Genomic DNA, 22,148 nt, shown 5'->3' on the forward strand with positions numbered 1-22,148 from the left:
AGCACCATAATGGATTTGGTAGGCCTGATAGTTTTACACTTTAAGACTGCACTGATTGTGGAACTTTCCTCAACCAAAGTAGGCTGGCAATTTACATACATAGTTGGTTCAGCCCTTCTGTATTACCTTTGTGCCAGATCTGAGATACCTTTGCAAACGGATCTATCCTATACTCTAAACTGTCAAGCCTTTTTATAAGCGATTTGACCCAAAGTTTTTTTTTTTTCTTTTTATCTCCACTCTCTGCCTCTAAAAAGTAAGGACTTCTTCCCTGTGCACACTTTGCACATTTAAAGAGGGGATATTTTTTCCCTTCTCAGCAATTTTATGCCATTACTTGACATCTGTGAAACACATTTGTAAAGTTTTTTTTCCTCAGTAAAAAATGTTTAGAAATATTTTTAATAATTTATATTGCAGCACTTCTCTTCTACTAACAAATGCACAGGCTGTTTGGGGGACTTGGCACCAAAGCAGAGTGAACCAGTCTTCTGATTGGCTGGCTGCACTGGAGGTGTACCCTGTTCTCTGACATTGACTGGTTGATTTCACTGAAGTCAGTGTCTGTGTAGACACTCAAGCAAAAGTTACTTTTGTACATGCCAGGGTACTAAAATATGTCAAATACTAGGAAAATGCCACACTCTAAATGGAGGACACCTGGTCTTTGTACTTGTGTGATCAATTGTTTGCTGTGACAGTCCAGTTTAGCGTAAGCTGTTCTCTAAGCAGCATTTGTCTCAGGTGCGAAGAAGGTTAAACTGCCTATAACATCTGTGCCCACTCTAAGGGCATGACCCCCTCTATGGTGTTGTTAAAAAGGAATTTCAGTGAAAGATGTTTGCTTTGCCACCATCTGGGTTTCTTATAGCACTGTGGGATTTTACCACCTGAATGTCATGGCCAAAGCAGAGCTCAAGCTGTCCTATTTCTGGGGTCTCATGATGTCACCAACCACCTCTAGCCTACTGCTCAGGTAGCCTTGGTATGGAATTGTACATTACCTCACCTAATGTTGCACAAAGTAATCTAACTGAGATGAGGCATCTGATTACAAATATAATCCCGGTTCCAGGAAAAATGGGAATAAGTGTAATGGTAGGAGGCTCTGTGAAGCCTTGAATAGGTTTGGTACAGTACCACATTAAACAAAGATGAATCATGGCACTGATGTCATCTGGAAAGCAACATGATGGAATCTGTTTTTCATTGTCCATCTTTGCAAACCAGTGTCTGGCCAGTATATTCTTTAGTGCATCTACTGATTTCCTTTAAGAACTGCATTTGGCCATGGGAGACAAAGGCCTGATATATTCCTACAGCAGTCCCGGACTCACTGCCCAGCTGATGCAGCACCTGTTGCCTGGCTGGAAAGGGCACGTTACCTGGGGTGACACAGGAGGGATGTTGGTTGTGCAATGTGGCTCTGCAAATCAGCATCACAACTCAATCCATCCAAAAATTCTGGATACACACAGAATTTTTAACCTCAAACCTTTTAAATGGCTTCTTGTCATAGTCTGTACAGCCTTACCATATTCGTTGCCATCTCCTATGACAACACCTTACACTCAAACGATAGTTAAGTGGCAAGAGATAGCTTGTTTGCTTAGTTTTGGATATTTTATAAGGAGTTATATATAGACCTTGAGATTGATTGCTCTCTGTACATGATTGTACAGAGACTTTAATTATAGGGTCCACAAAGGCAGATTCCCTGCTGTCATTCTCTTCCCTCAAAACACTATAGAACCAAACGTTTCCGCAAGCCTTGATTCTTAACTTAGGCAGTTAAGAAAAAAAAAGAAAACTTCAAAAGCTTTTATTCTTATCTTGTCATTGGTGATATTGCAGAGTATTGCTGAAACAGAATGTGAGTGGATGTCTAGAAGCACATTAATTTACAGTGAAACAGTTAGTTAGAGGAGTCATGTTGTAGTTCATGTTAAAGAAAATTGATGGTCACTCTCTAACCAGAGTTGAGCACAACACCAGCTGGTGGATGGTCAGTCTGAAAGAGATACTAACTAACTCATGCCTGTCTTAGTGTATCTCATCATCTCTCACACTGCCCTGACCGGCCTCTCGATACTAAGACAGAACCAGAAGAGAAAGCAAACTTTGGAAAATATTTGTGAGAAACCCATAGAGGTCCCACCTGTCACTGTGTGGAGAGTCTCCCAGTGAGTCAAAAGAGTCGCCATACTGTAGGCCCGGCCGGTGGGGGTCAGAGAAACCACAGTGTGCAGCACGTCTGGCCCGTGCCTCCATGCACGCAGGACTGCTGCACTTACTGGTCCCCACAGATGATGACATCATTCCCGGCGAGTCAGAGAGGATACTGTCAGAATGTTCCAGGCTCCATGTCCGTTCCTCATGTCTGACAAATAAAAAAGGTGTTAACACACACCCCCAGCATGTATCTGTGTCTGGGTGTGTGGCTTTATGTGTGATTCTTCTTTTAAACAGCGATGTGGAATTTTTGTCTCCCTGTTCTGGTGCTGATACACTGATACATAAATACACTAAAACACTTTCAACATGCTTATGACATATGCCTACTGGGAAGGGCTGTGCAAATGCTAACTTAATTCCAGGTGTACAAAAGGGAAAAGTGGACCTTGAGCAAAGCACAATTTTTGAATGGTTATCAGCTAGTTAGCTTTTAGACTGCTTTGGCCCTCTTCTCTGGCAAATCGGCTACTGCTGGTTGATAGAGAACACATCACTACCTGCTGGTTGATAGAAAACACATCACTACCTGCTGGTTGATAGAAAACACATCACTACCTGTGCACCAGCACGGTAATGTCATCACAGACACAGGAATTACATAGTTCGCTGTACTGCAAAATGCAGAGAGCGCATAATTCAGAGAGTTTTACTAGGTAGTCATAGGCTTAATTAAACTCAGTTAGCAAGAGCTTCAACATGACAGTTGTTTATTTATGCATAAAAGTTATGCACTACAGCTTTAACATTTTTTCAAAAAAGAAAGTGATTCATACATTTTTGCCAGTTGGCACACATGTTTCCAGAGGCAAAGGACTTAACCACTTGACTATCTCTCTGAGGGTAATCCTGTCTTAGTATGAAACAGTAGCGCTGCACGTCCCCTGTAGTGTGTCTGATGGGAAAGACATGCATATGTTGCAGGCTTACCTGTGAGTTGATGAATGGGCTCGTGTGGAAGAGTTGTGAGATCTGGAAGAGGCATGGCTGCCAGGAAAAGAGCCCTCTGTTCCAGGCCGTATGACTCGCTCCGTTGCAGGGACATTCTTTGATATGTACTGTGATGAAAAAATGGATTTGGCAGATGGTAAGTGGTGAAAGACAAATGGTGACGGGAGGTTGGATTCCATAACTTAACATAAAGCTACTCTGTATGTGTGTCTGCATGCATAAACTTAGAGTCCCTTGACAAAACTCACATCTACCATGGGGATTTCTTCTGGGCCTGGTCCTGGGTGATTGGGTCCGTTAGCAAGGTTCCGATTGGGGTGTTCTGGACACATGTTTTGTCGCAGATGATTGTGCATCTTCTTTCTTTGTTTCCTGTGGCGCAAATCTCAGTCATTCTCTTTTTGTTACATATATTTACAGATTCAAATAAAATGCTGACGTTAGCTGTATTACCTTAGCATGTCCTTGGAATAATAATTAAAAGAGTATAGTTTATTTTCACATACACCGCAAATTATGGTCAATGCGACCTGTGAACTAAAGTATACATTCATTTATTTATATAGACCTTAATCACTGAAAGGAAAGGAAAGCTGTGTCTTCATAACTCATGACTGAATCCGTACACAAGGATTACTTACTTGGTTTTGCAGTAGGCAACCACACACACGATGCCCACCACCAACAGAGCCACACAAATACCCGTGATTGTCAGGACTCTTTTCTGGTAGAGCTCCTCTGCCTCTGTCAACATCACACCCACGAATACACAGATTCACCCACACGCCACATACACACAGTGAGAAAAATGACCAAGAAAAAAACACATCAGTCTCTTGAAGGTGTAAGTTCCCACTTTATCACAGAATAACTACATTTCTCTCAGCTAAATCCTGATGAGCAGAAAGCTTAATCTCCCCTTCCCTGACAACTCAACTTGCAGTCACACCTCTCCTCTCTTTTAATCAGAAATACAACAGATGCCCTTGCTTCCTGTTCTGCAGTAGAATGAGGCAGTGTAGGTGGGGATGGGTGGCGTGGGAGTGGGCATATTTATAGTTAGACTAATCTGTTCAAGGCAGGGTCATTTTCTAAACCTCCTACAATTTGCAAATTGTGCATGCTACTGGAATCAATTAATAACTTGGATTGGACCTGCAAGCTGCAGTGTTTTACAAGTACAAAATGTAGGTGGAAAGTTTAACACATGCAGCTATCTTGGGTGGGGGTTGGGGGGGTGGGGGTGGAGTCAAAAGTAGGTCAAAATATTCAAGTTACACCAAATCTGATAATCTAATTCTGAAGGTTCCTTGTTCATATCTGACTTACTATTGGGGAGCCTGTGTGGTAAACACTCTGGCACTCTCATAACGATAAGCACAATGATAGGATTGTAGTTTTACGTATTCTCTTTGTCACACACTCTAAACAAATATCTTGTAAAATGCAACGGTTAGAGAAACACACACATATATATTATGAGAAAAATGATTTTAAAGAAATCTTGGCTGATGTTTTTAGCCTTTTCCTTTTCCAGAGTGGTGCTTATATGAGGTTGATGAGGAGCCTTTGTTTCCCTGAGGAAAATGATGAAGCAAATAGGTAATCGTGGTCTGTAATAAATAATGTAACAAAAATGAATTGAATTTGAACAGCTTCTTCCATTTGAGGTTTCCTCTTACCCTGTCCTTTTATTCACCAGCAGCCATTTTACATCAGCATGCCGATTTGAGTCAAGTTTCTGACACCATGAAAAAAACCACGATCAGTTTATTATTAGCAGCCAACTGGGTATATTTCACAAATATGTTTGTAAACTAGTGATGGAACAGGGCTGAATCAATGTTTAGGTACACAAACGTACCTAAAATTACAGGATGTTGTCAGAAAAAATGCATCTAATATCATTTTCTACACCTCTCACCAACTACATGGTTTGATTCAAAAGCACTTTCTGGTAAAGGCTAGCAGAAACACAAAAACCAACAAAAGCAGGAGGAGGAAAATAGAAGAAGATCGAAGAAGAAAACATGACTGTATGTTCTAAATATAGCACTGCATGCTCAAACCACAACATCCACTCCTTGAAGGATAAATCAAACCAGTGACACAAAGATCTTCATATTTATTTATACTTCTAAGCTACATTTCAACCATACTGATGGGAGGATGCAAAAGGAATGAGACAAGGTCACGCGTAATTAATAAAAAAAGGAGGTTTCAACAGAAAAGACAGACACTAAAGGCATGAGACTAAAGGGACTTGATGGATGAGTTGAAGAGTGAAGAGAGGCGTTCGGTAATTACAAACATGATATAGCATGCTTGTTACAGGGATTCACACGCGGCTGAGATGGAGTGAAGAACTATAATCAGGCCTATGGAAAATATACGATGGTGAGTGAGATGGAAACAATGGGTGTCCTGTTTGCAGCACTCATCCTGCAACTCATGAGTATCAACAATACAGCTGCTGATTGTGTGCCTGGGTAATACGGACCCGCACATGCAGCTGTAAAATGAGCATAGTTGACTTGTGTAAAATCACAGATTTTAGTGTTTGGGGAGGTTCATTAGAAAGTGAAAACATCTACAGAGTGCATCAGTTCAAAATCACTGACCCAAACAGTGGCTTTGCTTTTCAATGTACATGCATGAGAGCTGCAGTTGAAGGCATACATGTTAATAATGTTTGATGTTGAGCGTTTTTCCAGTCCAATGAGTTACTGTATGATTGGTTGACAGATTGATTGGTTAATTGATTTTCTTTACAGTCCACACCATACAGGGAATGGAAGCAGGTCAAAATGAAGGACGTCTATTTAGTAGCTACGCTTAGACTGAGAATCAAAATGGATTGTTTCATACCCATAAATTCAATCCCAAGATGCTCTGCCATTGCAGAGGGTTGATAATTGGGAGGGGGGTGGGAGAAACAAAAGAACAGATTAAGAGAGAGGCACCTTCCAACATACAGTTGAACACATATAACAAATAAAAATAGGTATTACAGCAACTGAGACAACAAACATTCAGATGGTGAGTCAGTAATTGTCAGGACATGTTCAGCAAGACACTGTCCACTTGGAACCAACACCTCAGTGACAAGACACCAGAAAACAGCATGCATCTCCAGACTCTACTAAACTATAGATCACATGACTGCACTACAACAATGTACTACTTAAACTAAAAAAAAAAAAAAAAAAAGAAAAAAAATCTTTCTGCAATTCTGTTCCCTTGTGTGTGATATTTCTGTTTACTGTATGTTTCAACACAGCCTAATGTTAATGTTGCATTCAGAACAGGAAACCCAGTTCTTGCACATTTCGACTGGCAATAGTTTTTAGACATTTGGAGTGCACAGACAAACCTTACCTGTTTTCTACTTGAATACATAATCAAACCATATCACCTAAAGAAAAATACAGCCGCTGTGAATGTATTAGGCACATTACCAATGCCATAATTACTGTAACCTTCCCATTTTAGAGCTACCTGTGCGTTCAGTTTTTCAGCGGGTTCAAAATGCTAAATTGTCAGTTGTCTAAATCCTTTCAAGTTCCATCAGGCAAACAGGCATGGCAAGTTAAAAGGAGTGTATCTGTGCAGTATTTGAATAATCACGTTAAATCTTGGAGGTGGATTCTATAGTGTATGGGAAAGTGAGACCATAGGGAGTCTGCATCGACCAGCTGAGGCCATATCTCTGGCAGCTCTCTTGCTTTACTTGGGTTGAAGCAAATCCCAGCTGTTGTTATGACAACATGCTCTTGTTAAGCCAAGCCCTTTTGGCTGAGGAGCTGAAGCCATCCTCGCTCTCTTTGGCATCTCCAGGGGATGGGAGGCGCCCTTCTAGGAGGCGGGGACTCAAATATGAAGTGAATGAGGCTTTATTGTGTATGTGTGTGTATGTTTGTGTGTGTGTGTGTGTGTGTGTGTGTGTGTGTGAGTGAGTGTGTGTGCTTCTCTTTGAGGGAAGCTGTGTTCGCTTTGAACGAAAATATAATTCATTCTCATTAATAGTGAATTGAATAAGGTGAACTATCTGAGAGCCCATTACAGCGGCTACGTAATTTTCTAAAAACAAATGCTGCTGGACTAATCGTCACTTTAAAGGCTATACATTACAATGATGTGCCTCAGTTCTTGGAATGGGCAGTCACCGCAATATTATTGCAGTTGGGATGTGGCTTTCAGCGACCTGATTTCTACTGTGGATGTGCACTTTTGAAACAGTGACAGACAGGTTAATAGCCATCTGGAGAAAAGTTGTGCACACGGATGGCTCTGCAATCAATTTCATGTGTCAGATATTATGCTAGGAGAGACTGGAGTCTTCACCTCCTCTATCTGAATCCACAACCTTTCATTTGGTCTGGTTTACATTTCCCTTATTTGGTCTATGTGTAAGGTCCGACCGCAGCAATGTCATGGTTCGGTGGCAATCTTCAGGGGCACCCATAAGGGTTGGGCACAGATGAATGCCGATAATGACAGACATATTATGCTTTCTGCGGTGAGTAATTTATGAGATATTCATGCACCATTTATTTCCCTAACACTAATGGGTTTTACTCTTCTCTGATACGCAGGGGGTTTTTTTTGTTATTATTATTTTAGCTGATTTTTAAATCAGCCCACTTTTGAATCTATAAGCATATAGTAATCAAAGCCTTGTCTATGTTCATGTGGCTGGTTGAGAGCTGGAAATCGATGTTCTCTTTGAAAGGAAATACAGTCGCACAGCTGCACTGAGGTTAAACAGAATGCGAACAGAGCTGTGAGTGGAGGGAAAAAAGCTCCCACACACCACTGTCTACTCTGCCAAAAAAACAAGTAATTTCAACACATTGTATTATGACTTAATGTGAGATGAAATTATTTGTTATTAAGACTCCGGGTTGGTGGGAGGGGGGTACCCTGAGCCAGCATACATCCAACATTATGTGTAGGCTACACAAGTAAGGCCACCGTACCTCTGCAGGCAGCATCAGGCAACTGCAAAAGCCGCTGCAATTACTTCTTTTGTAACTGTGGTGTTGGACTGAATTAAAACTACATGGGCCTGCAGAGACATGATGCTAACAAATATGCAATGTTCTTCACACAACATGGAAAGTTTGCAGCATAATGACAGAGTAATTATAACTGGTACATTATGTGTTTTCCTCTGAGAAACAAGTCCAAGCTACATGAAATCCCATTGTTTGGATGAGATGGGGCTGACACAAATTTATGTTTCACTGATGTCAGCCCTTCTTGGTTACATGCACTGCCCTTTCAATGTCATGCGCTGCTTAAGAAATACTGCAAGTTGTCAACATACAAGCGATACTGTGGTGTAAACAGTAATTACTGCATTAACAAGCTGATAACCTACAGAGGCATGATTCCAGATCATGTGGATAGATTTCAAAGGGAAAACGCTTAAGGGCAAGGATCTGTCAAGCTATAGTTTTCCACCAACTTACGTCTAATCTGGGTATAATTCTGCAGCGGATGGATGTGTGCGCTGATGTTATCGATGTGGAGTGGTGCAGGGCTGGGTTCTCTTACCCCAGGCTAGCGAAGCTGTCTGACATGGCACTCTAGTATAGCGCATGAACTTTGTGCTAAGGACATCTGTGAGAGCAGCTCGTGTCTCTGCTGCGAGAGCAACCATCACTGCAACATTTGCAGCAATGCGTGTGAAAACAAATGCAGCTGGCTCAATGTTTCAACCCAAGCTGTGCAATCATGCCATTAGAGACTGGCTCCACTTCAGGTTAGAAGTGATTATCAGCTGATATTACAAGAGTGAAAAGGCTATTGCATCTTATGTGCCAGCTTCACATATCCTGTGATGTGATGTCTGCGCTGGCATGCATATTCTGGTGTAATTAATGCCAATGGAAGGACAAGCAACAATAACAACAAACTGGGCTTTTAAAATAATTGCGGCAAATTCTTGTTAGGCTAAGTGCTTATCTCTGAGAAATCCTTAGTTATCAGGAGTCTCAAGCCAAATTAATTAACAATGTTATGGGTGCCACTGCCAACTGAATTGAAATTTTGTTGTGTTGACTCGTGTAAAACCTCCATGTGCATTAGATTATGTCATTATGTCTCAGTCATACATGTCAAATCTTGTGCTTCTATATTATGGCAATAAAAACAAGATTAGTTTTGAGTGTCTGCTGATCAGTTCCACAACAAATTGATGCTAAATGCCCTAAGAGAATATTTTTCATCAGTTAAGCCAGTGTGCCACCAAAAACAATCAAACACTTGGCATGCCTATTAGTTGTTGCTGATTGGTCAGGCTTGCAGTTCTGTCCATCATCAGTAGTAACAGCATCATACATGATCACATAAACAGGTGTCATTACTGAGTGAGTGTTAAAGGTAAGGTATTGACAATGGATTTTTCATTAGACTGTGTTGTTACATGCAGTTTACTTAATGATTAAAAAATATCTTATTCCATACAGAATCCAGCTTCGGACCCTGACTTGTTGCAATCAAGCTTGCTAGCAGCTCTCTGCTCTGACAGTGCACATGCAATATACTCTGAGTTCAGGGGCATACAATATCACATGCAGACTAAACATGTAAAGAGCCTATACGCCACTATGCTAGCTTATGAACCAGTCATTAAAAAGACACAGCTATTAGGAAAAAAAAATGGAAATCAATGCAATCTCTCCACATCCAACATGCATGACACAAGGACAGTCTGACAGTGACAGAAGAGGAAATTGACATACGGTAGAAACTGGCCATAACGTAGGTTTGACAGCGATCACCAGTAAAGTCATTTGGACACCTGATGGAAAGAAAAAGAAACAAAGCCACAAAAAGAGAGAGAAGGAGGAGGAGGAGGGGGGTGAACAAGAAAGAAAGAGGAAGAGTACAGAAAGAGGGAGGGTGGAGTGAAATTGAAAGAGAGAAAATGTATATGGAATGGGTGAAGAACAAGAGTGGGAGAGAAAAAGAGACAGACAGAGAGAGAGAGAGACAGAGAAAAGGAGAGAGAAAGAGAGAGAGAGAGGGAGAGAGGCAGAGAAACACAGTATTAGAACAACAGCACAACTACAGACAGCAGAAGCAGAGTGTTCCCATGGACGACACCATTGTGTACATTGTGTGGCGCACAGCTCATTGTGTGTTGACCTGAGAAGGAGAAAAGAGGAGGAGAGAAAGGGAAAGAGGGCTGGCGGGCAGCAGCCGTCCACAGAGGTAATCCAGTGACAACTGTTTTCTCTGTTCTCAGCTGTTGATATCAAGTGAACATACTTTTGAAAGGACTGGGCACGTACAACCGCAGTGGCTCAGTCTGTAAGCATCGTGGGCCGAAGTAGCCATCCGGACATCTGGGAAGGAGCACAGAACTGTTATGACACAAAAAAAAAAAAAAAAAAAAAAAAAAAAAAGAAAGAAAGAAAGAAGAAAGAAAGAAAGAAAGAAAGAAAGAAAGAAAGATCTAGGAGGCATACTCAGTATATTGTAACTGTTGTGGATTTAGATCCAATGACACACACTGCTGTAGGATAGTTTAAAATAAATTAAAACAACAACAACAACAACAACATAATAATAATAACATCAATTTATTATTATTATTATTATTATTATTATTAGTATTAGTATTACCATTGTTATTGTTGTTGTTGTTGTTATTATTATTATTTCATGTACAAAAATGACAGAAAAAAGAATAAAAATCATAACAAACAACAAAAATGGTAAAATCACATGCAACTAGGTCACTTTAAGGAGTAAGCACTGCGTTAATCTGTTCACCATAAATGTATTGGTTTTGGTTATGGCACCAAATCCAAATCCATTTTTCTAAAAAATAATAACTGATAAAATACTTGCCATCCAAAAAGAATAGTATGGGGAAAAAAAACAACAACAGGGAAAGGGAGGACAACAGATACAATATAAGAACAGTTACAGAAGTAAGAACAATAAAAAAACAACAGTATATAATAATAGAAGTCAAGAGAAGGCAATATAAGTCAGGCACTGAACAAAGAACAATAAAATATAATATATAATAATTCTAAAAAGAAACAATAAAAGGCAGGTTTACAAAAACAAGTCTTCAAAAGAGACTTAGGATGATACAGAGTTTGAAATCTTTGTATTGCTCTGGAGTGGATTTGAGGAATGAGAGATGAGCTGTGGGTTTCATGTTGAGTGAATGGACACATGAGCTCAGAGATGCAGGCTGTGGCTAAACCATGCAGCCTGTGGCTCTGCAAATGATCAATAAAGTCTTAAAATCAGCTCCAAACGGCACCGGAAGCCGGAGCGCAGCAGCTTAAACTGGAGTATTGTGGTCTCCTCTCTCAGTGCCTGTTAAGAGCCTGGCAGCTGCGTTCTGCACCAACTGCAAATGTGAGAGAGCTTTATGACTGATACCAGAGCACAGTGAGTTACTGTACAGTAGTCCAGTCCAGAGGAAATGAGTATGCATTGCCATTTGTCGGTCCTTAGCAGATAAAAATGATTTAACTTTGGAGATATGTCTCAACGGGAAGAAAAAAAAACACACAACTGTACGGCACTCTTTACTTGTAATCCAAAACGTAGGTCGGAGGCAAAAGCGACCCCAAGGTTCATTGTGTGAGGCTTATGTTCGAGGCTTGATTACCCGGGTCTGTCTGAAGCAGACTCATCAGAAGTGCCTTGTGGGCCAAATAGTATTACTTCAGTATAATCCCATTAGGATGTGTGGCTCGTCTTTTAGCGGTACCAACATTCCACTCTCTCTCGTTCACAACTGGACCAGCGATCCAACAAAGGTCATTGCTGGTGATTTATGAGTTTTACACAAAGCCTCCCGGGGGTATTTTGACAGTCAGTGTTCAGTTACTCATACTGAGTGATGGTGTATAACTGGGGAGCAGCACCACCTAAACCAAGGAAAAGTGGCTGAAAGATGGAGGAAAATATACAAGCAGCTGAGTTTGAAAAAGCTGCTTATTTAATTGTAACTGAATATTGCTCTGTCATCTTCTGCGGAAAAATGGGCTGATCACATATATTTCGTTGGCTTATAATTTATGCTTACCTTCTTTTTTCAGTCAAAATAGGAACATTTTACTATATATTTTAGCATATGGGGAGACGTGAGGTAGGAGCTTTTATTTTCAAAAGCTCCACATTTTACACTAACTTTTCTTTTTCAAGTGTTTAGTGCTTACATTCTTGGAGACAAAAGAGGCGTAACACTCCAGAGGAAGCAGTGAACCAAAACTCCCTGCTGGTGTAAGTTCCCACTGCCTTTTTTTTTAAGAATGGATTTTTGTCTCTGCCCTTTTTAATAAAAAATACCATCTTGTGGTCTTGTCTAATGACAATTTGAAAATGAAATTGATATAAACTCAGAATAGCCACCAGGGTTCCAGCCCATAAGAGAATTAGGAATCAATTTGATTGTTCAGTGTTCAGCCACTTTTCATTTTTTAGACAGCCAAAAGGCACTCTATTAGAAAAAAACAATGCGCCATAACACATTTTTATGCATCTATTTTACAGTGCAGGCCTCACTCCATATTAAATGTGATTCCACTGAGTGTGATATGATGTTAATATGATTTAGCTGCATTTTCTTGTTTTTCCCCCCATGTTTATTGAGAGGCCAAATCACATAATTCTAGCTATCTCTGTGTGGCTTGACACAGCATGTGCAGCAACGTCTGTTCACTGCAGGAAAAATGATACTTGCCTGCCACACCTTGTCAAAGCACAGCCTGTCACAAATTACATGTTTGTTACAATGTGAGATCTGACATTTGCTAAATATTGATCAGTCAAAGCTGCCCAGGATTTTTGTGACTGTAGAATTAATTTGGAGAAGTTTCATGTAGTGGTTTTAAATAAACTTAATAAATTTGCATCTTTACCAAAACTGATCATTTTAGAATACGATGAACATTGATGCTGACTGATATAAAAAAGGTTCCGTTTTTTTTTTTTTTTTTTATTATGACTGTATTTACCATGTGTCTCTGGGCGGCGACTACTACGGCTTATGCATAGAATCCTCAGAAAATGATATTTCACTGGTATTTTTAAGCTGGTTGATAATAAGAAGCATGCTATGCCACTGCATAAACATCTATACTACATTCTACATGTCATTGAAATTATTAGTATGGGTCATTTGTTAACCTTTTTTTCCCCCACAAAAAAAGTTGATATTTCAAACGGAGGGAGCTGGGCATAAAAATAGGTCTGGCTGTCTGCGGGACTTGTTTAGCCAGTGAGTAATACCCACTGAAGCCTGGCCTATATTGAATGAGATGGCTTTGGGGCAACAAATCCCTGCAGGCCTTCACTGCATTATCCAACTTTTCTGGACCCATGCCCTGGCCGTGAGTGAATTAGCTGCAGCAATTGAGTTATTGCTGCCTCCAATTTGTACACAGCTTATTGAATGGCTGTTGCAGCCATGTCCTCATTGTTTGTTGAACATTCTTCCTTGGGCCAGCGGAGCACACAGGCCTGGCCACTGTGCAGGCTGTACATGAGCCCCGCCAAGGGACTTGTGTCATGTTGAGGTATGGTGATGACACAACACAGCATAAAACATAATGGCTGCAGTACCAAATGATTATGTGTACATTTTGTATTGACTGCTGTGATGATTTAATGCCCATGCTAGCTCCAAGACATACTTGATAATGCACAAGCGTCATCTCCCACAATGCTACAAGTGACAAAAGCACAATTACATAAAAGCAATTACCTGGTTTCTATTTTGCATTGAAAAATAAAATATGTATTTTCTTTCCAAAAACAAAATATATGTGTTATGTTTGTATGTCCATGTATGTTCTTCTTCAGTATCCTCCTGCTTTCTTCATCCAGTATTTTCTGTTTCTTATACAAAGCATTTGACCCATGATCTCTTATTTTCTCTTAAATTTCATCTTAAGTAGCTCCAACATTAAAAAAAAAAATCATCATTTTCCATATTGTACGACATTGTGCCCTGTATCTGCTCATTGTAATGTTTAACCGAAACAACAGCATGTGAGTGAAATATGCAAACCCATCACATGGCATGTCTTGTACATCATTTTTGAGACTTTTCTATGTATCTTTGAAAACTTTTGGGATCTCAACAAGTAACTAAATAAAGTTCTGTGAGTCTGAACAAGGCTTGGCAGGCCAGTATGATTTTCTAATGATGAACTCACCAGTGGGGCCAGCAGAGCTGAAGAGGTTAAAGTGAAGAGGTTAAAATTTAGCGCTCTGACCAGAGATACCAGGTCAGTACTTCTTTGTCAGTGCACTAAATAACTCACTGTCCCCATTTTTTAAAATTTAACATTTCCTGGACATTGTCCCGTTAGAGTGCACAAAATTTCATGATGCTGAGTCTCATAGAAACTATCAGAGATTTACATGTCAAAAAAGAAGAAAATGTTCCAGTGATAACATCAACGTGTTTTCTCCCTGACAAGATCAAGTACAAGGTTTCCTCAGGACACTGGAAATATCGGTCCTGATCCACTCTTCTAAGGACCTTAAATGTAAGCAATGATTCTATTTACCTCATTGGGGGCCTCTAACAGGCATAAATATTTGCTCACCACTAAACCAGTGACTCATGACATTTTGAAAAGGCTTTTAATGTGCAGCGCTCCCATACACTAAACATGACTAAAAAGGATGAGCACACCATCATCTCATTTCCTTATTAGCGTTAAAATACACAAGAAACACACACAACAGGTGGGTAGTTTAACCATGCTGGTGGGATTTACATGTACATTAATGCCAATGTTGCTGTAAGAAAGAAAAAGAGGACAAAGCGGTATCATAAAAATAAACAGCAAAATATGAAACTGTAGTTGGGATGGTGAGGAGTGTGGATAAAACACAGATGTCACAAAATGAGATTTCATTCAGAATGAGGAAGCTGATGTACAGTGTCACTGGAAACCTCGAAAGACAAAACAAGAAATGCTGACAACAAAATGGATCCATTTTAATTCTAAATTCAGTGTGTCGTGTGAAACGCAAAAATAGGAGTACTCACTTGCAGGAGAGCTGATTTATACCATTTATGAAGTAACAGTCGCCGCCATTCACACAGTAGGTCTTCTCTGTGTCGTTGCATCTTCTGGCGTGGCCTGAGCCTGGAGATGGCGTTGTGGTTACTGAGGAAGAGAGAACAAAAAAAATATCACTCATTATTTTTCTTGTTAATAAATGTTAGATAAACACCAGTAAAAACCAACAAATCATGATCTAAAAATACAATTTGGACTCAAAACAAAGAGGCATTATGGCATATGGTCAGACACACACTCTAAACAGTGTTTTGTCTAATAAGCACTTGGCTCTCGAGGAAATCGCTCATCATGCACTTGTTCTTTAATCCATAGAACACGCTTGCATCTTTATGAGTCTTCTCAGCTTCTTCTCCTATTATGCACTTGTATTTTCGTGAGTACTCTAAGTTTTCCGTGCACAAATCTAATTGTGTCTCTAAGCAGTGTTGACACTATCTCAAGAAGTTCTATGAGCAAAGATAAATATTTCCCTGACATGGCGTAGGAGTTGTTTATGCAATGACTCAGGTCCTTGGAATGGCCTAAAATGTCATGTATCTACGCTTAATCCCCCGCACTGAATAGATATAATATGTTTGGGATGAAGTCTCCTTATCAGGAGTAAAGCAGGGAAGTTTGATGGGAGGAGGGTGCTGAGAGAGGTGCACAGTGGCGGCGTTGGGCCTGAGAGAAGGGAGGAGTGCACTTCCCGTGTCAGATGTTGGGACTTGATTGCGACTGTGTACCTGCTGTCAGGTTGCTATTAGCACCTTACCAGGATGTGACAGTTTGTTGGTAGGAATACAGAGCTTTCCGATCTGTGGTTCCTTTAGAGGACGTTTACAACTACAACATCAACTTTGACATCCAAATATTCATGTCATGCTAAATGTTGTGACAAGAAATTGCACCAAGATTTTATTCAGCTAAACTCATGGCTCTGACATATAGTAGGCTCGTTGCCACGGTGAGGACAAGATTTCACAACTCCCCATTTACAACGCGGCGCGAGAAGTCAGTGCAACTCACTGCTTCGCCTAGTTCAAAAGCACAGTTCTGGCTTAGCTCAAACAACAGAAGTTAATGCCAATGCTGGTTAGCATAACAAAGGAAACAGCTGACATCAATTTGCACTTCACTTGCTAATATGAGTCTGTGAAGTACAATGAACAAGAAAGCACTTAGCACACTCCAAACATAATATTTTGAAACTAAAACTACACATGTCACTACATTTCTTTTTTGGTAAATATCACCAAATGCCAAATTGAGGATATCACAGCTTGATAAAAAACTATTGTATGACTTTCCGACTTCAACCATCCGGTCCATCTGGCTGGCTGCTCTCATCTGGAGGTCAGAATCGTCCCGTTTCCGACTTACCCTGAAAGCATCTTATCCATGCATTCAGGTGGGGGTCACATATTAGCAGACGTGTTAGATTTACCAGGATTTTTCATCATAATAACAAACCAACTGAAAAATACAACAAACATGTTAACCTTGGCTTAGTGTGATGACGTTTATTTATATGAGTTGAAATGTGTCTGAAACTTTTATTGGTCCAAAAAAAAAGGAATTATATTTGGGAATAATCACTCATCATGACATCAGCTTACTGGAACTCAACAACAACAACAAGCATTCAAGGAAAACAGCTGACTTAGTTAAATTTACAACTGCAGATCACATTGGTTCTGCCAATTTACTGTAACACAGCACTCCAATATTTTCACTTCAAAGCTTGGCAAAATAAATTTCCTCAAAGTCAGAAATTTATTATGTGTAACAGGAAATCTGGGAGGCTCTCCCAGAATGCACTGGGTGTAAGGCAGGGGCCATCACAGGGCTAATATAATTTAAAGCCCCTGGAAAGACAGTTTCATGATTTCCCTCTTACTATGTAATTTGTAGTCTTGTGTGCATATAGAAATTGTGTGGAAAAAAGAAAATTCCATTATATTCCCATCTTTAAACAAATCGTTTGGGCTGTTTTGCTCCAGTTCACCCAGCTTGCATGACTTTGGAAACCAAAGCACCTGGAGGAGACCCATGCAAACACAGGAACAACATGCAAAACCAGAGCCAAAACAGGAACCAAGGGCCTTGAGGCTGTATTGTTCATACATCTCATTGCATACTTTAACATAAACAATCATCTGTCATCTGTAAACACTGTCAACTGAATTTTCGTCAACTTTTAATACAATCCAAACTGACGTTCTATTGGCAATTATGCCTTGGCTACAGGTCATCCTGTAAACTCTTCCACTGGATTCCTTATTTTCTGCTACCACACTTTGCCAAATCACAAATCTCTACTCCAGCAATTTATGCTTCATGAGGGAGCATCAGCTTAGTGTTGGTCTTTGCGGTTTACACAGATGAAAATGTTATTAATGCTCCAGATTAGCTTGTTCTACAACCTTAAGATGATTCTACTCATTTGTCATCAACCAAGATAATTAGAGGCTGGCTACATCACTCAACACTTTTACTCTTGGAACTCCAAATATTTTCTAATTGGCCATGACCAACTTTTTGACACGATAACATGGCCGTCCTTGGCCTCATCGAGGCTGGGGATGAGTCATCATACAGTGAACTGGTGAACAACAACATTGTCTACAGAGAGGACAACAACCTTGTTCTTAACATAGACAAAACCAAAGAACTAATTCTGGACTTCAGGAGGAGACTGTCCCCTCTGCAGCCTCTCGCCATCAAGGGGACTGAGATAGAGAGAAACTGACTGTCAAAAGTTTCTATGCCTTCACATGACAGAAAACGTGAGCTGGACCAAAAACACTGTAGCTTCAGCACAGCAGCGGCTCTGCTTCATCAGGCTGCTGAACAAGGCTGCACTCAGTCGTCAGCCCTTCACCCAGGCCTACAGAGGACTCACGGAGAGCATTCCCACCAGCAGTGTCACTGTGTGGTTTGGAAACAACCTGGACTGAGAGGAAATCTCTTCAACGAGTCATCAGACCTGCAGAGAGAATCATCGGCTCTGACCTCAGCTCCATGGACACACTCTACACACAACGCTGCAGGAGGAAAGAAAAGAGCATCCTCAGTGCCTGACATCACCCGGCCCACTCTCTATTCAGGTGGAAAAACTCAAGACACAACTTGAGACACGAATATTGCCACTCATAAGGCATGCTTCCAGCTTTTTTCCTGCCACTGTCAGACTGATTGCAAAGGACGTTAAGAGTGGAAATACCATGTCCCCCACCATATTCAAATCATGGATACTTAACACCTCCCAACACTCACACACCAGACTGTTTTTCTTTTTCTTCTTCACCTTCCAAACTGTTTTTCTTTTTCTTCTTCGCCTTACAGACTGTGTTTCGGTATTCAACTCTCTCACCCCCTCTCACTCTCCGGGACAACCTTTATCTCTTCCATAGAGAGTCTTTGCCCAGTCCGTTGTTTTGTGCAGTAATTCATAGTGTGCATTTTCATGCAGTGTGTACTTTTTGTATGTGTATATTTAGGCTGCTCCTTCAGATGCTTCTGAGTGAGTTTGACTCTGAGTGATACGCACAAGAATTCCAATGTACCTGTACTGCTCTGTTTATGTGCAAACAGCAATAAAATATCTCTTGAATCTTGAATCTTTTTCAAGATTAAGGTCACACATTTTTTCTTTACACTATGGCTCCAATCACCTTGATCTTCAGATCTTTGTATTAGCATTACTGGGATTGATTAAATATTCAAAGGACCATAAGTTTCACTCCTTTGGTCAGTTTGATATATAAACTGTTAAGTGACAGACTGTACCCACATGCACCAATCAACATTAAACTTAAGGTTTTGGCTAATACTCGACCCAGCAACATGTGTGATTTTTTTTTTTTTTTAATGTCATAGTAAGCATGAGAATTTTTGGCGTCTGACAGGCCTGCTAATGATAAATTTGGAAATACCTTTGAACATATATTCTTACCTGTGCTCAGCATACACACCAAGTGACAACTGGACCAATTGTTGTGGAGTTATGAGCAATATTTGTAATGAGTCACACCGCTCAGTGCCGCCTTCAGGCTAATTGAGATGAGGGCAGTGAAAGCATATTCCTCTCCATTACCGTCAGGAGCAACTGTAATTCTTATTCAGCTGATGAAATTTTGATGTGCGCATAGGGAGAGGACAATAACTGCAGTGTGAGCAGATCTTCAGAGCTGCAAAGTTGAGTTCAGACCCAAACAGGAGTACAGCCCACCCCCCGTGTGCTGCTGGCAGCTGAGGGCTTACAGGTGTACTGTTCCCCGATCCCAACAGCAGATCAGGTCCATCTGCCTCAACAACAAACATGTAGGAAAACCTGAGGGCACTTCTGATTCCTCTTGACAAAGGTTTGGACTTCAGAGGAAGGGGGAGAAACATGCCTTGTATGGAAATAGTGAGAGCCTCTGAAAAACTAAGACTCCTTTGTGCAGATCATACTCATCATCTCAATCATGAATTTTCAGCTGTAGCTCTATCAGATTATTAGTCACCTTTGGAGTCAGGCACTTTGTTCAATTTGCCTTTAGTTGATTGCTCTGGTAAATCCATAATTGGTGACAGAGTTTCTATTTTCATAAATAAAGATGTTCCATATATGGTATTGAAATGACAATAAGATCCTAAAATCAGAATCTCTTGATTTTAAGGTCATTCTTTCTTGAATTTCCCTTCTGGTAAAGGACTGACAACTTGTTGGTCATATTTTAATATTATGAAGAAAATGGTCACAAGTTATAATAAGTCGTAAAAGCATCGTAAGATAAACCTTTTTTTTTTTTTTAAGCTTTCTAATGTGGATCACAGCTTAACAACAGTCTGAGTTAAGCATAATCTGAATGTTTCCAATCACAAAGAAGAAAAAAAAAAACATTCCACTTGCAGTTGCTGGAAAGATGTAGACATCTATCTCAACACTAACAAAAAATCCTTTTAGACACCGTTGGCCCAAAGTCATCAGCTGACACCTAATCTATGACACGGAGCCCACAAGGTGTCCTATTTTTTTCTGCTCTCCTCCTTTTTCCTGCTATCCTCCCTTCCTTCCTTTGTGTCCTCCAGTTACAGTACAGCAACTCCCTGGTAGGAGACATGTGGTTATAATGTAAAGGATCAAGGAGAAAAAAAAAAATTGGATGCACCCCATGTCTTTTACAGCAGCCTTAATGTCCTTGCCTCAGGCTTAGCATACTTCATTATAAAGCACATGGAAATTGTCAGCAAAATCATTACATATAACCTCCTGGGCATGACCACAGACAACATAATTACTGGAATCCAGCAACTTGCATGCTTTCAGTTATGCCTTTATGTACTGCAATGGCAAGATTTCACAATGAGATACAAATCGCTAGATCTTTGAGAAAATGAATTAGAAGAGAAAATTTCCTAGTTGGTAATTCAGTTTCTGATTGTTTGTTTCTTGTGCTGATAAATGATAATAATAACAATATTTGCGTCCTGTTGAGCCATGATTGTTTCTGGTGAGAGCGTAATTAGTTCTTTCACAAGATGTGCATTACATCGGCTTGCATCCTTTGTGCACATTCTGTTTTTAAAATTGTGAGACCGGAGCACCAATTGTAGCAAGGCACAGTCTCAATTAATACCCACTAGTCTTTAAAAAAGGCCTTTGCATTTTGTTTTCATATGTGCACAAAATGTAATTTGCAAATACTATAAATAAATGTATTTGGGAAACAGACAGGAACATAAATCGTACATTCATGGCCAGCAGTGTGGTGTATATAAGGACACTTTACAGCTTTAAATGTGTTTGTGTGAAGAGGTTGAACAATACACACTGGTTCACATCGATACACTGAATTTAATGTCTTAGATAAAGCTGCATCGATTCAAGCTGCATCAGACAAAAGTTGGCGATGAATTGCAGCTTAATCAATGCAGGGTTCTCTCTCTCTGGTTCTCTTTTTTTTTTTTTTTTTAGCAGCTAATAATGTAAGTTACTCCATGTGTATGTGTCTCCCTCCAAGTCCATATGCTTGTCTCTGCCAGTGAAGGTTCACATCATGTGTGTCCCTTTGCTCAAAGAAAACAAACTTTCCCTCTGGCCCTCGTTCTCCTCTACTCACTGTTTTGTCAGGAATGTTGAATGATGGAGAGAAAATATCTATAAATAAACATCTATAAATTACAAGTGCGGACCCACTCTGGGAAAACTTGACAGAAATGTGGCACGGTGCAAAACTTGCAGTAGTAATCTGGCAGCCCGTTCTAAGAGACACCGTGGACTCTGTGTGGGAGAGTGGATTTCTGCTTCCGCACTTCATCTGCAACTAGAGGCAAGGCTGGAAATGAAAAAGGCATTAAATTGTTCTTCCATCCTCCATTCGCCAATAGCTCTGCACCATCGGTATTCATTAAAGTCAATATTTTATAAACATCATAGTGAAGCATTATTAATATACAATGGTCTGTTTGAAAAGACTATTTTGAATTGACTCGTTTTCCTTTTTTTTTTGCTGTCAACAAATGAGATTCCAATCATGATGTTAGAATAATCATGGAAATGTGAAGAAGACCGATTTATTGAACATCTTTCTCTCACACAAAACAGTAACAAGAGCCAAAGTACAACTAAAATGGAATTATTTGTACTATAATTAGCTGGATTAAATCCATTGTGTTGTTTTGCGTCATATTGCACCGCGTTAGCAGAGTGGATAAAGTGTATCAACGGGCATATGTAAGAGCCCTTGAGCCTTCATATCAAATCCCTAGCTGCTTGATTTCGCTAAAACCCACAAGTCAAGATGCGCTTCGTAGGAGCTGTACTTACTGTCAGCAGGAAAAACTTCTGAATTAAATTTTGTGGACAATGAGCCTTTGACCAATGACCATCTGATTAGATCGTAGTAGGGAGCTGGA

General features: G+C 40.1%; 1 protein-coding gene across 3 annotated transcripts in view; it reads right to left on the minus strand.

Annotated features, from left to right (window-relative positions):
• The window catches only part of nrg2a (neuregulin 2a), a 63,948-nt gene that overhangs the window by 6,679 nt on the left and 35,121 nt on the right, over positions 1–22,148 (minus strand). Inside the window, exons 4-10 of one of the 3 annotated variants that reach the window (XM_030068834.1) lie at positions 15,227–15,347; positions 9,933–9,991; positions 6,052–6,075; positions 3,825–3,927; positions 3,432–3,555; positions 3,163–3,290; positions 2,159–2,380 (exon numbers count right to left, since the gene is read on the minus strand). In XM_030068834.1, coding sequence (XP_029924694.1) covers positions 2,159–2,380; positions 3,163–3,290; positions 3,432–3,555; positions 3,825–3,927; positions 6,052–6,075; positions 9,933–9,991; positions 15,227–15,347 — 781 coding nt within the window. Of the gene's footprint in view, positions 1–2,158; positions 2,381–3,162; positions 3,291–3,431; positions 3,556–3,824; positions 3,928–6,051; positions 6,076–9,932; positions 9,992–10,461; positions 10,539–15,226; positions 15,348–22,148 lie in introns of all 3 variants that reach the window. The other 2 variants (XM_030068836.1, XM_030068835.1) reach the window with 2 other exon arrangements.

The sequence above is a fragment of the Myripristis murdjan genome, chromosome 14 (genome assembly GCF_902150065.1).
Source record: "Myripristis murdjan chromosome 14, fMyrMur1.1, whole genome shotgun sequence".
In the NCBI taxonomy this organism is placed as follows: domain Eukaryota; kingdom Metazoa; phylum Chordata; class Actinopteri; order Holocentriformes; family Holocentridae; genus Myripristis; species Myripristis murdjan.